The sequence below is a fragment of the Eleutherodactylus coqui genome, chromosome 8, assembly GCF_035609145.1.
Source record: "Eleutherodactylus coqui strain aEleCoq1 chromosome 8, aEleCoq1.hap1, whole genome shotgun sequence".
NCBI classification, from domain to species: Eukaryota; Metazoa; Chordata; class Amphibia; order Anura; family Eleutherodactylidae; genus Eleutherodactylus; species Eleutherodactylus coqui.
In genome coordinates this window covers 62240499-62253209 of record NC_089844.1, presented here as the reverse complement: position 1 = coordinate 62253209, position 12711 = coordinate 62240499, and the positions used below count along the sequence as shown (strand labels likewise).

The window sequence follows — 12711 nt, the reverse complement described above, 5'->3', positions numbered from 1 at the left end:
AGTTAGGGCAGTGTCCGGTCCGGTAAGCAATTTAAGGGTGAGCGGCCAGGATAATTACAGGATTTTGGGATCCCCTGGGGAGCTGCACTCAGGTGCGACCGTCCATCTTGGTCGCTGGCCACGCCCCCGGCAGTGATATTCTTAGTACAGCCCTACTACCCAGAGTGACTAAAAAGAGATCGGGCTTTAATGCCCAGAAAATCTCCTAAAAATCAGTGTTGAAATGTGCTGATGACTACCTAAACCTGCCACTGAAGGGGTAAAAGCATCCCTTCTTAGTACGGCAATTTGCTGTATTTAGGCCTCCCAGTAGTACGATAAAGCTGGCAATAAATGTGTATTCCCATCTCAGGCTTTTATGCATATCAACAAGCCATGGCAGAAATGCATCAAATGTGGGTCCCACATGTCGCACTGTAGATAAGCCATAAAGGTCTGTTTGGAAATACCTCTCTAAAGCCACACAGCAGGAAGAGTTACTATTCTAATGTCATAGCACATGCACTTTAAGGAAGTGTGTAAAAACTTATTTTTCTTTTTATTTCTCCCAAATCCAGGCAACACGCTCTGAATCTGCAGAAGTGGAGGAATTTAGATCACTTATTGAACTTCTTCGCAGTGACTTGGACAGATTACGCAAGGACAAACAGGAGGAAGTTGAGCAGCTTCACGAAGTGATTGAAAAATTGCAACAAGAGTTGGAACAGTTGGGTCCGAACAGACATGAAATCAGTGATAGTCAGGAAAGTTTGGATCAGCTGGGGCTTGGCGAGGTGGAGAACCTGCGACGGGAACTGAGGAAAGGAGCTCAACAATTACAAGGAGGAAGCGCAACACCAGAAAGGCTAGAAGACACTCAGGCCTCATATACGGCTGAATTGGAATCATTGCAACAAAAACTGGAAGAGAGAGAATCTCTGCACATCACTGAAATTGAGGTTCTTGAAAGGAATTTGCTCAATTTACAAGAGTCTGGCAGGCAGCAGGAACAAGCAGTAGAGACCCTGCTAGTACAACATGGAAATCTGCAGGAGGAGCGGGACCTTCTTCATAGTCGACTTTCAGAGCGAGAAGCCCAAATTGTCAACCTCTCCTCTCAGCTTCAAGAGCTTCAAGATAGATTGCGGGAGACAAATGGCTTCCTTATGGAAAAAGAACTATTAGTGCAAACCATGCAGGAGCAAAATGTTGGTGATCGAGCAGAATTTGAGAATCAGCTGGCTCAAAGTGCACAGTCTCTAGAAGCTGCCAGAACAGACTTACAAAGAGTGCAAGAAGAGAGGATTTCTCTTCAAGATTTAATGGCTAGATGTTCCAATGAACAAAGGGAGAAAGAGGAAGAAAGCAAGCGAGAAATTCAGGATCTGAAGCAGCTTCTCAGCGATTGGGAGGAGAAAGCTCAGGTTGTCACTGGAGAAATGCAAACCCAAACAGAGGATGAATATATGGAATTGCAAGCAGTCCCCAATTTGGTGAGCCCTGACATGTTGCTGTATTGTCCTTATAGTTGTGCTGCTACTGCGGTACATATGGTACTTTTTTTCTTCTTGAGTCATAAACGAGTGCTCTGATGTGGAACATCATTATTCTGCTGTACTCATGAACAGCAAGCGTTAAAACTGAAGATGGGCCGTCTATAGAGTTCATAGCAGTGAAATGCAAAAGTATATTTCGTATTTATCATGAAACTGTTCGTTCTTTAGGTTACCCTGAAAGAGCAGTTAAATACTGCAGAGAATTTGGCACGTTTGCGAGAAACTGATTTTCAGAATGCACAGGAAGAGCTTTCCAACATGAAGAATGAACTAGAGGAGTTGCGTGCCGAGTGTGAGCAAAGAGAAGCTAAAGCCCAAGATGTTATACAGCAGCTGCAGGTGGGGACATCAAAGATAATTTACAATGTACAGCGATTTTGTTGCGTTGCTATATACTCAAGATATAATACCACAGACACCGCTAATCTATGGCACATATCATTGGTTGGCTATTCCACTTATGTCTACTGTATGTATCTATGCGGTAGCTTGGTAAAAACCTGTAGCAGCTACACAAAGGACAATTCCTCAATCATCATACACTGTGGCCCACCCGTGGGGTTAGCCATGTTCCCCTTGCACTGTGGCTACTGATTGACACCGGTCTCTCTATGCACAGTAATGGGGAGGCTACTGTCAGCGGCCAGAGGATGGCGTGACTGGCTAACCCGATGGGGAATGAGGGCCAGGCTGCAGCACATGATGTCACGGACTAGTTGTCTGGCTGCTAATGAAATGAAAGTTTCTGCCAAACTATTGCAATGATAAATACAGCAGACCTATCAATGTAGTCAGTGTGCCCGTCACTACATTATGCTGGCCTCAGAGGAAAGCATAAAGATGGTGACAGATGTCCTCTTAAGTATTGCTAGAAATTATTGTAATTTTTCTTTAAAAAACAGAAACGAGAAACTTGTGTAGCGGAGTTGCAGACGCATTCCCAGAATCTTGGTACGCAGGTCAAGAAATTGCACGATGCTCTAGTGAATCAGGAAGCCATGATTGCGCTGATGTCTGGGGATTTACCCCAAAAGAACTTAGAAGATGTGAATCATAAGCCTGATCTGTCAAGACATGCAAAGGAAGGGAGCTTCTCTGAAAGCCTAACAGACTTGAGTACTTGGGATTCCCCAGAAATGGTTCGAAAACAAGAGGAAGCAATCCACAGTCTGAGAACACTGACCCCCTTCTCTGACCTAAGTATTGATCCCAGTGCTGAGATTATGAGATCGAAATCTTCCTTCCTTAAAAGACCTGAACACAGTGATCTTTTAGGATCTAGCACACCATCTATATCTGAAAGCAATTTCTCCACCCAGAGGGAGAGTCCAGTAAGTTTAACTATTTCTGCTTGTATGTATGTGTGTAAAAAATCTCATGGATGCACGAGGTACAAGCCACAACTTCAAAATTAGGTACAGTATTTACACTGTAAACAGTGAGCCTGCTTTAAGTGGCATTTGTGGGGAATCTTGCATGATTTTTGTAAGAAGCTATAATAAAATGTTTTTCCTTCAGCTAAGAGATGCAGGAGACACAAATTATGGCTCTTGTGATGACCTGAGGAGCTCCAGGGATGAGCAGATGGAGTCTGAAAAATTTGACCCGGGTAAGTGTAAATTGTATCATGTATCAGTTAAGTTTAAAAAATTTTTTTTTTTTTTTTAAGTCCTCTCCTATCCACAAGATGGGTGGAGAAGCGTTTCATCAGTGGAATCGGACTCCGGGGTTCCTCCGCCATTCACTAGAACAGGGGTCCCATGTCCTCCTATATGAATGGAGTAGCAGTCAAGTATGTGTGCCGCTGCTGCTTTCATCCCTGTAGGACTGTTGGAGACTGCCAAGCACTGTACTCTGCTTCTCTTTGGCTGGATAACTTCTTTTCTTAAAGGGGTTGTCAAAAAGTTTAATTAATAACAGCAAATATTAACTCAGTGACTTCTATATACATTTTTGCGGCGGTCGTTAGGGGCTTATGCTTACAATCACGTTTTAATGGCAGTGCAGGTTTTAAAAGGTTTTCCGTGGAAATACTATTGATGACCTATCCTCAGGATAGGTCATCAATAGTTGATCGTCCGGGCTCCGATGCTTGGGACCCCGACCGATCAGCTGTGTGGGCGCATGCTGTCGGAGCAGAAACCTCTGCACCGACCTCCGCGTAGTGGCCGGCGCTTGTAAGTGCAGGCACGGTTCTCAATAAAATCAATGGGAGCCGTGCCTGCAGTTACAAGCGTTTTCCCCTACATTGGAGACCGGCACAGAGGCTTCCGCTCCGACCTGTTATTGCGGAGCTGACAGCATGTTCCTGCACAGCTGATCAGTTGGGTCCTGAGCGGCGGACCCCAGCCAATCAACTATTGATGACCTATCCTGAGGATAGGTCCTCAATAGTATTTCCACGGAAAACTCCTTTTAAGCCAGCACAGGTCTCCTATGCATAGTATACTGCAATACAGAAGTAAGGCAATCTTCTCTTCAAGTCTACTTGAGAGACTTTAAAAAATGTTATATATAATTTCCTTTATGCTATATTTATATATTAAAATGTCAATGGAAGCCATCCGGCCTGCGGCCCTTCCGCAATTGACGTTGCAGAACGGTCATGGATTCCACGTCATTGCTAGGCGATGACTTGGGAAAAGCATGGGTTTAAAAAAAGAATTCTGTTCTCCGTATGTCCAACGGTGAGCCATGTGGACCATCCGCAATACAGAACAAAAGAAGAAATTACATGTAAGCGTGGACATTGGCCAGGCACAGGGTCTGATTTGGCTGCGGACTCTGACCTGGTCATGTGCAGCCGGCCCAAGGTATTTTTGTGTAAAGGTAGTAAAAAAAAATAAATAAAATACATGAATTTGGAATTGTAGTAATAGTATTGATCTGCCACAGTGTGAACGCCGTAAGGCCTCCTTCCCACGAACGGATTTCCGCCGCGTAATTCGCGGCGAAAATCCGCTGCGTTGCACGCAGCTATTAGGTTCTATTGAACCTAATAGCTCCATGCTCACGATGCGTAATTCCACCGCGGAATTACGCACCGCGATTTCTCCCGTCCTCACCCGCAGCATGCTCTATTTTCTGCGGGTGAGGACGGGCTGTACGCACTGACGGCTTCCATTGCAGTCAATGGAAGCCGTCCATTCACGCTATCTCCCGCTGTAACCAGCGGGAGATAGCGTGAAAAAACGCTTTCCCGCCCACCGCCGAGCGTCACATGACGCCAAATGACGCGGTCCGGCCGCGTCACGTGACACGGCTGGTGACGCGAGAGCGGTGGGCGGTGACGAGCGGTGACGAGCGGTGACGCGGCGGTGGTGGGCGGGGAAGCGATTTCACGCTATCTCCCGCAGGTAAGTATAGGGGCTCTGGGGGGCGCCGTGACGGGCTTCACAGCGTAATATTACGCTGCGGAGCCCGTCACGCTCGTGGGAAGGAGGCCTTAGAAGAAATAAACTAAGATTAGAATCCTTTTTTATTTTGCTCTTGAGAGATAGGTTCGGTAAATAAAGTGATTTAAATAGTCATGTGCATAAGTAGAAACACATTAGACGTAAATATATATTCACCATAATCATGCTGGTCCAGAGCGTTACATGTATTTTTTGCCATATAATGAACATCAATAAAGCAAAACCCCCAAAAGCAATGGTGGAATTCTTCAGGGTTTTTACACCCCAAAAACTAATAAGATTTATAAAACATGTTACCCCAGAGTTGTGCCATAAAAAAAATATAACTTGTTCTGCAAAAAGCAAGCCCTCATCTGGCAAAAATTAAAATTATGGCTATTTCAATACAATGAAGAAAAAAAAATTGGAAAATGGCTTGATGACGATGTCACAAAATAGGCCTGTCACTAAAGAGTAGCGCAAAAAGAGTACTCTTCTCTTAAATCCATTTCTAGTTCTGCACCGCTGTTCTTTGCTTACATCCTGGGAGTAATAACTGGCTCTTCTGGCACATGAGTGCTGCAGCCAATCCCTAGCCTAGTGTATTGATGTTAGTAAATACTCAAGTATCCAGATTTGCCACTACACCAAACTTTAGAGGATGAATATCTGTATAAAGTCTACTTTATTGCAGAACATATGAACACACATCTCTCTCTCCATGTCACTAGGGGACACAAAAAACATTGGTTATAGCTACTGCCACTAGGAGGTGGGCACTAAGCAAGAAAAGTTTTTAGCTCCTCCTACCAGCTATACCCCTCCTGCAGGCACTGAGCTAAATCCTTTTTTAGTTTATTTTTACTTTTCCTCTGTAGATGAGAATCGGGGATGATTTAACTTCCCTGATAATCCCCAGGTGGGGAGGGGGAACAATGCTGCATCAAACACATTGTTATCACCTCCTTCAAGAAGACAAAGCGGAACAGAACAGCCCTAATTGCTCTGCTTGCCACCAACCATGGGGTCACCTGAGGTGATCTCTGATGACTTAGCATGGTGAGTCCCCAACACAAGTCATGCCTATGCAGCTTTGGGGAGCCTTTTTAGTCCTCTCCTGAAGTCTGGTACAATGGCAGATCTGGATACTTGCTTGATTTACAGAGTGGCAGTGGAGCTTGGGGACACTTACGCAGAGTCATTTCCACTATTGGTGCTTAAATATTTTTTTCAATTTTTTTTCTTTTCTGTAAATGTCACTATGAACAGCACATCAGTGCTGCATGGATGTAAATATAACATCCTAGATGTTTCTCTTAGTTAACCCTTTAATTGGTTACTGGAAAGCAGGAGTGGTGAATTCACATGGCTTTAAAATGCAACCCTACCCCAGAAACTGCTGTTTTTTGGAGGGATTTTTGCATTAATTGTGGCAAACTTCACACAGCCTGCTCCTGCAATTATGTCTTTACTGAAAATGTTTTCGTTATAGATTACAGACCTGAAGTTGACAACAAGTCTGAGCTAAATTATATGGAGAACTTGCTTCACATTAAACAAAGCATGGATTCCTCGCACACCACAGGGCTTTCTACACAGCTGCAGGTAATCTTTCATCATAACTTTTTTGGGTTTTTTTCTTTCACTTTTTCAGGTATACCTATAGCCTTTTATCTTGTCATGCCAATACTCAATGTGATGCATGGGGTGTTATCTTAAACTCAAATGTTTCACACTTTGTGGACCATTCAGCTGTAACTGTATCATGTCTCCTCACTATGTGCAGAGTATGTTGAATCTGGTGCATGAGGAAAGCTGCAAAATCCTAGAGTTGTCTGAACGTCCTCTGGTGAAGTCCACCATTCCAGACAGTTCTGATCTTGCGTTTAAGATAGATACTTGGCAGAAGGAGAAGCAGAGCTTGCAAGAAACCATCCAATCACTGAGTTCCGCTTTAGCCCATGCTGCTGACAAAGGAGATAAGGTATAGGTTTTCCAAATGTTAAAAAGTGTGACTGTCCATGTCTTCTGCATGTTGCGTGTTTTTGCCTTTTTTTTCTCTAGGTCTTTTACTCGTACTGCCAATTTTGAACATTGTTGTCGAAGATTGGCCCCTATTGTTCAGACCAACTTGTAGAACTATCAGAAACCGTTTGTTAGGCTCTGTTCAGATTTCCATTTTTCGGTTCCATCATGGAACGGAAATCTGAACAGAGCCTAACTTTGCAATGAAGCTCACAGAGCAGTGCATCCCTAAATGTAAAGCATGGCTTCAATATTCATTACTAGGAAATCTCCACGTTGGATTGGAGAAGGGACCTGTTGCAGAGTGTGCAGGCGCTGTTGGAAAGTGAGCGAGAATATCTGCGATTGGAGCTTCAGTCTGATATTCGGCATGGCTCGGGAGACAAAAACTTACTGTCGGAAAAAGTGGAGCATATAATTAAGCAACAGGTTGGCAAATATTAAAAATGCTTGTACTGAGTATTTTGGTTTGTTTTATGAACTTTTTGCAGTATATTGAAAATTATTCCTTGAAGGAGGATAAAAACAACTACATTTCTTATTTGCAGGAGGAGCAGAAGCGTCTTGTCCTAGAGCATGTCCTTGCTGTTGATCGTAGTAGTCTGCTCTCTGAAATTCAGGACCTTCGTTCACAATTGCGTATGGCTCATCTACAAAATCAGGAGAAACTTCAAAAATTGCAGGATACTCTTACCAGTACTGAGGAAAAGGGACATACAAGAGAACACCAACTACGCAGACAAGGTAAGTAGACGGTTTTTATGGCTCATCCACACCGAAAAGCCTGGTTTACCCAGAGACATGCATTGCAGTGCTGTAAACACCAAGTGCCATGGTGTGTGTCTGTTGGGCACCAAATCTTCTCCAAATGCAGTGATCCCAATTTTTTTTTTCACTTCAGAATGTAAAGAGCTCTGTATAAAATCTGAGCCAGAGGTCCAATATGGATCCGTAGCAGACCATGAACTAAGTATTCAATTTTTTTTGGCTATGTGTGTACATATTGGGTAGAGGATAAAGGTGCACTGAGTGAAGGAAAATGTACAGTACCTTTCCATTTTGGTGACCTCACTATAGTCATCCGCATTTCTGCCTTCCAGGCTGCAGTTAGTAAGACCAGAGGTTGCTCTCCAAGTTGGAGAAGCGGAGTCATACCTCATTTTAAATTTGACGTTTTAGCAGGAGCTCCTTATAATCTGCAGCAACACTTTAGCACTTTCTACTTATGCTCACATCTTGTGTAATTGCAGCAATGTTAAAAATGTCTGAAATGAAATCTTTTGTTTTTTCAGTTGAGTTGTTGGAGTACAAACTACAACAGGAAGCTTCCATTGGCGAAGACTTGAAAGGATCTCTGTCACGTGAGAAGGAACGAGCAACGGAGCAGTACAAGCTCCTGCTCCAGGAACAAGCGACTATTTCTAATCTACATACGGAGCTAGAAGAAAAAGCGCTGGAGATCGAGAGTCTCAGAAGATCACAAAAGGAGCTACAGAAAGCGATTCAGATGGAAACGTCCAAACTGAGGTATGATTCAGAAATGGTCAAGTTTAATTGTGACTCACACAATACATTTTCCTCTCATGTTAACTTCCTTGTGGTTAATTCCATTAGTTTTTACTTATCCATGAAAATGCAAACTTCATGTTTTGTTACTTTCTCATTTAGGGATGAGCTGGAAAATAAAGAAAGGGCTATGTCTGATTATATAAAGACGATCCAAACTGAAAGCCAAGTAGAAAAACGGAGATTTGATGAAGAGAGGTCTCTTATTCAAAGGAATTTGGATATCAAAGAACAGTCTTTGCAGGTAAGGCATTTGAAAAAGAAAAAAAAAAACGCCTTGCTGCCATCTACCATACATGTACAGCTGATGTTGGGTATCAGTGTATGACTCTGGCTTGAGAGCAGAGCCCACTGCTTATGCAGCAGGCCAGAATTGGGCATAACTTCCAGTTTTTTAAGCATTTTCGATGCTGCTGTTGGTACTGACAGCAGCATCTAAATGGCCTGACAAAGGGAGGGGGCAGTTTTTTTAGGTCTCTTGAGGAGCTACTGTGACAAGATTACAGGGTGCCATTCAGTTTCCCTGCTAGCCTGGAGCCTTCTAAGTTCTTTAGCAGGGCTTAATGTCTGTCTGTAAATGTACAATATAGTGCAGTACTGATGATGTATTGCAGTATATTGGACATATGATCAGACTATACCAGTCCACTAAAAAAGTAGTTTAAAAAAAAAAAAGCTTAGTACAAAATGCAAGTTATGCAAAAGTATAGCAGTACTATACCATATATTGTTTAACTAAATCAACCTATGAATAAACACCAATATCCCGCGTCAATGTCAGTTATCAATCAATGGACAAATAATGCTATAAAAGGATGCCCAGTAGCTGTGTAAAGCCCATCCCTGAGGAAGGAATACATTTATTCTGAAACTTGTAGGACTCTTTTTGGCTGTCATTGGCCTCCGTAACTGCTATGGTACAAGGAATTCATAAGTGGTCGGGGCGCCAGAGGATGTTACCGGCGGAATGTTTGTTTTTCATCTATAGTCCCTCAACTTTTAGGGCTCATTCCCAAAAGCGTTGCGGGATACGCCCGTGTATTGACTCCACGGGAGTACTGCGATTAAAAGCAAAGAAGTGCCTGCGAGTGATCGCAGATTTCTGCGGTCTCCATTTATGCTATATTAATGGAGGCCTCCCACGGCGTAAATCTGCGGCAAATGGAACATGCTGTGATTTATTTCCCGCTGCGGAAATCAGCGGTAGAATTCCGCATGTGAGCATTGGCAGGCAGAAAGCTATAGGGTTCAGTAGAACCTAATAGCCGCAGATTTCCGCCGCGGGGAACGTGGTAGAAATCCGTTCATGAGCATTCACCCTTAGTTGGCAGCCTTTCTGTTCACTTAGGCATCCTTGTGTAAGTGAAAACCAGATGCCACAAGCAGTTAATGCACACTGCTTACTGCCCTACTTTTTCATATTGTCCACTAAAAGTCCAGCTTCAGCATCCTACACACTAAGTGCAATTCAGATTACATTTTGATACTTGTGTGAACATTTTTTATCTATCAATTTGATATGGACATTGATGTTGATTCATAGGTTTATTTAGTTAAATTTGCACTCTGTGGTATAGCACTCAGAGTACTGCAACTTTCATGTGTATTGCCACCTGTATATTTTACTTCTGCTATATGAGTTTGCAGTGCTCGCATAACAGTAACCTCATGGGTAATTGTTTTCCGGCACACATACCATTGGTACAATTGTTTTAAAAGTAAAGTTTTCTTTATTTTTTTGTTTTTGTTTTTTTGTAATTAAAAAAATAATTACTTTTCCCAGTTGTCACTTAACCGGATTTTGTATTGATGCAGCGATACCAACTTTTTAAACCTCACATTTTTATCCTGAATGGTGGTTACTAATAATTTGTTTTAAATAGTTTAAAATGAAACTCTTTACCAAGTCGTTGCATCAAAAAAAATTGTAATGTCACATCTGTAAAGTTCAGTTTATTAAAATACATCACTTTCGCATGTTGAATGCTGTCAAAGAGAAAAAAAACACACTGCCCGATATTCCACACTTTTGGTCACGCTGCCTCCAAGGCAAAACACTAGTAAAAAGCAATCAAATAGCTATATGTACACCAAAATGATCCCAATAGAAACGGCTCGCCCCGCAACTAACAATCTCTTAAGTAGTCCCATCGACTGAAGGATAGTTATGAAGGTTGGCAGATGGTGACACCAATTTTTATTTTTATTTTTTTTTTATTTTTTTTTTTTTAAGTAGCACAAGGTTAAAGAAAAAAATGGTATCGCCATAATTCTACATTTCACTTATACCGCACTGTGAACAGCAGAAAGGCTAAACACCTGGCCCCATAGCACAATTGCATTTTTTTTTCTTCCACTTCACCCCAAATTTTTGAGTTTTCCAAAACATTATATGGTACATTACATAAAATTTAAGAAATACAACTCTTCCAAAAATCAAGCCCTAACAGCCGTGTCACCAGAAAAAGTTATGATTTTTTTTTTTTTAAGTGGGGATTTAATAATTGACAAATCAAAGGGCTGTGGCAGGAAGGGGTTAAAAAAATTACCATTGTTTATCTTTTCCCAGTATAGCTTGTAAAAGATAAATTGTGGTGGTCCAGCTACTAGGACCAGTCTCCATGTAGTTGGAAACATGACTGAAACTACCTGAACAGAGGTCCGATGGTCCTGTAAGGTGACTGTGGGGTGTTTATGGTTCAGTTTACTGTATGACTCGGGAGCTTTCCCAATGCATACGGTGAACATGTACTGCAGATGCTGTATAAGAAGAGCTCGTTACTTCTTTCTTGGACTTAAGTCTTATTTGTTGTCCTTTCAGGAAGCTTCACTGTCTCTTGGGGAGCACAAAAACCTAAATTCCAAAATATCAGCCGCTCTCTCTCAAGAGCAGATCTTGTCTGACAATCTTAAAAAGGAACTTGTAATAGAACAGTCTCGCTGTAAAGCGCTTCTTGCTCAGGAACACTGCAAAGTGTCAGAGGCGGCAAAGGAGCTGGAGAAAGAAAAGCAGCGCGCATCAAGTCTCTCAAATACCTTGACTCTTGAGCGTAGTCTTCTTGAACAGCTCAAACAGCAGAACGCTCGAGAACTGTCCCAAAAAGAGGAGGAGAGGCAACGGGAACACAAGTTGGTACTGGTGTTGCAGAATCAACTGGAAGATGAGCGGAAGCGTGCCAGGGACCTTGCTGCTATGATGGAGACCACCCAGCAGCAGGCTGTCCATGCTAAACGGCAACTAGAATCTGAAGTACAAGCCAGTCATGAGGAAGTGCAAAAAGAACGAGAGGCTGGAGTCAGGTTGCGTGCACAGTTGGAGTCCTTGCAGAGTCAAAGACGAGAACTGGACAGTGTTTTGGACCAGCAGAGAGAACGTGAACTTCGCCTGCAGAAGGAGCGAGATCAGTACCAAGCTCAAGTTTTGATCCTTCAAGAAAAGGAAAGGACTTATGTAAGAGAGTCGGAGCAGGAGTCAAAAAGGGTAAAACATGCAGAAGCAAATAGAGTGCGAGAAGAGGAGCAGCATCGTCAGATAATGGTGAGTCCCGAAGTCCGGAGCAACAACTTAGGCTGCTTTTGAATATGGTTTCTGGGTGTTCATATGTAACCCTCTGGTGAAAAAGCTTGGCAGAGGGACAAAATGTAAACTTCAACTGTACCAAGCCTTATCTGGGGTGAAGGCTAGAATTACAGTTACTGTGTTTGTGCCAGCTTTTGGCAGTAGACACTCTGTATACAATTTGATTTGATAAAGATATTACTTAGGTCTCCCTCACACAGGCGTTTGCAAAAAAGCAAGTTTTTCAAAGCTGCATTTACTGCAGATTTTGCCTTTTTCAGCAGCGCTGGCATGTGTTAGGCCAGCGTTCTGGCTGCGTTTACAGCACGGCTGAAAACGCAGCCAAGACTCATGATTAATTAAAAAAAAAAATCAATACTCTCATAGCAGGTGAAGCTGCTGTCGGGACCTTGTGAAGCTGGCAGGTGTGACTGGCTGATTCAGCTGAGTGAGGGACGGCTGAGCCAATCAGAGTCAGCGCTGGATGCGTCCAATCGAAGCCACTCAATGAATAAATGGCTGTGATTGGACGCATCCAGCGCTGGCTCTGATTGGCTCAGCTAGCTGTCATTCAGCCAATCGCAGCGGGGATTTAGAATTTCCGTTACCAGCGAAAGTTGCTCTGTAGGCT

At 42.9% G+C, this 12711-nt stretch overlaps 1 protein-coding gene across 3 annotated transcripts in view; it reads left to right on the top strand.

Moving 5' to 3' along the window:
- The window catches only part of PCNT (pericentrin), an 86034-nt gene that overhangs the window by 56969 nt on the left and 16354 nt on the right, over positions 1 to 12711 (top strand). For 2 of the 3 annotated variants that reach the window (XM_066575722.1, XM_066575721.1), the window contains 11 exons: positions 558 to 1472; positions 1704 to 1874; positions 2438 to 2866; positions 3054 to 3144; positions 6423 to 6535; positions 6717 to 6914; positions 7220 to 7384; positions 7504 to 7699; positions 8248 to 8482; positions 8624 to 8765; positions 11343 to 12059. In XM_066575722.1, the coding sequence (XP_066431819.1) occupies positions 558 to 1472; positions 1704 to 1874; positions 2438 to 2866; positions 3054 to 3144; positions 6423 to 6535; positions 6717 to 6914; positions 7220 to 7384; positions 7504 to 7699; positions 8248 to 8482; positions 8624 to 8765; positions 11343 to 12059 (3372 nt within the window). The remainder of the gene's footprint in view (positions 1 to 557; positions 1473 to 1703; positions 1875 to 2437; positions 2867 to 3053; positions 3145 to 6422; positions 6536 to 6716; positions 6915 to 7219; positions 7385 to 7503; positions 7700 to 8247; positions 8483 to 8623; positions 8766 to 11342; positions 12060 to 12711) is intronic. The other variant, XM_066575723.1, reaches the window with a different exon arrangement.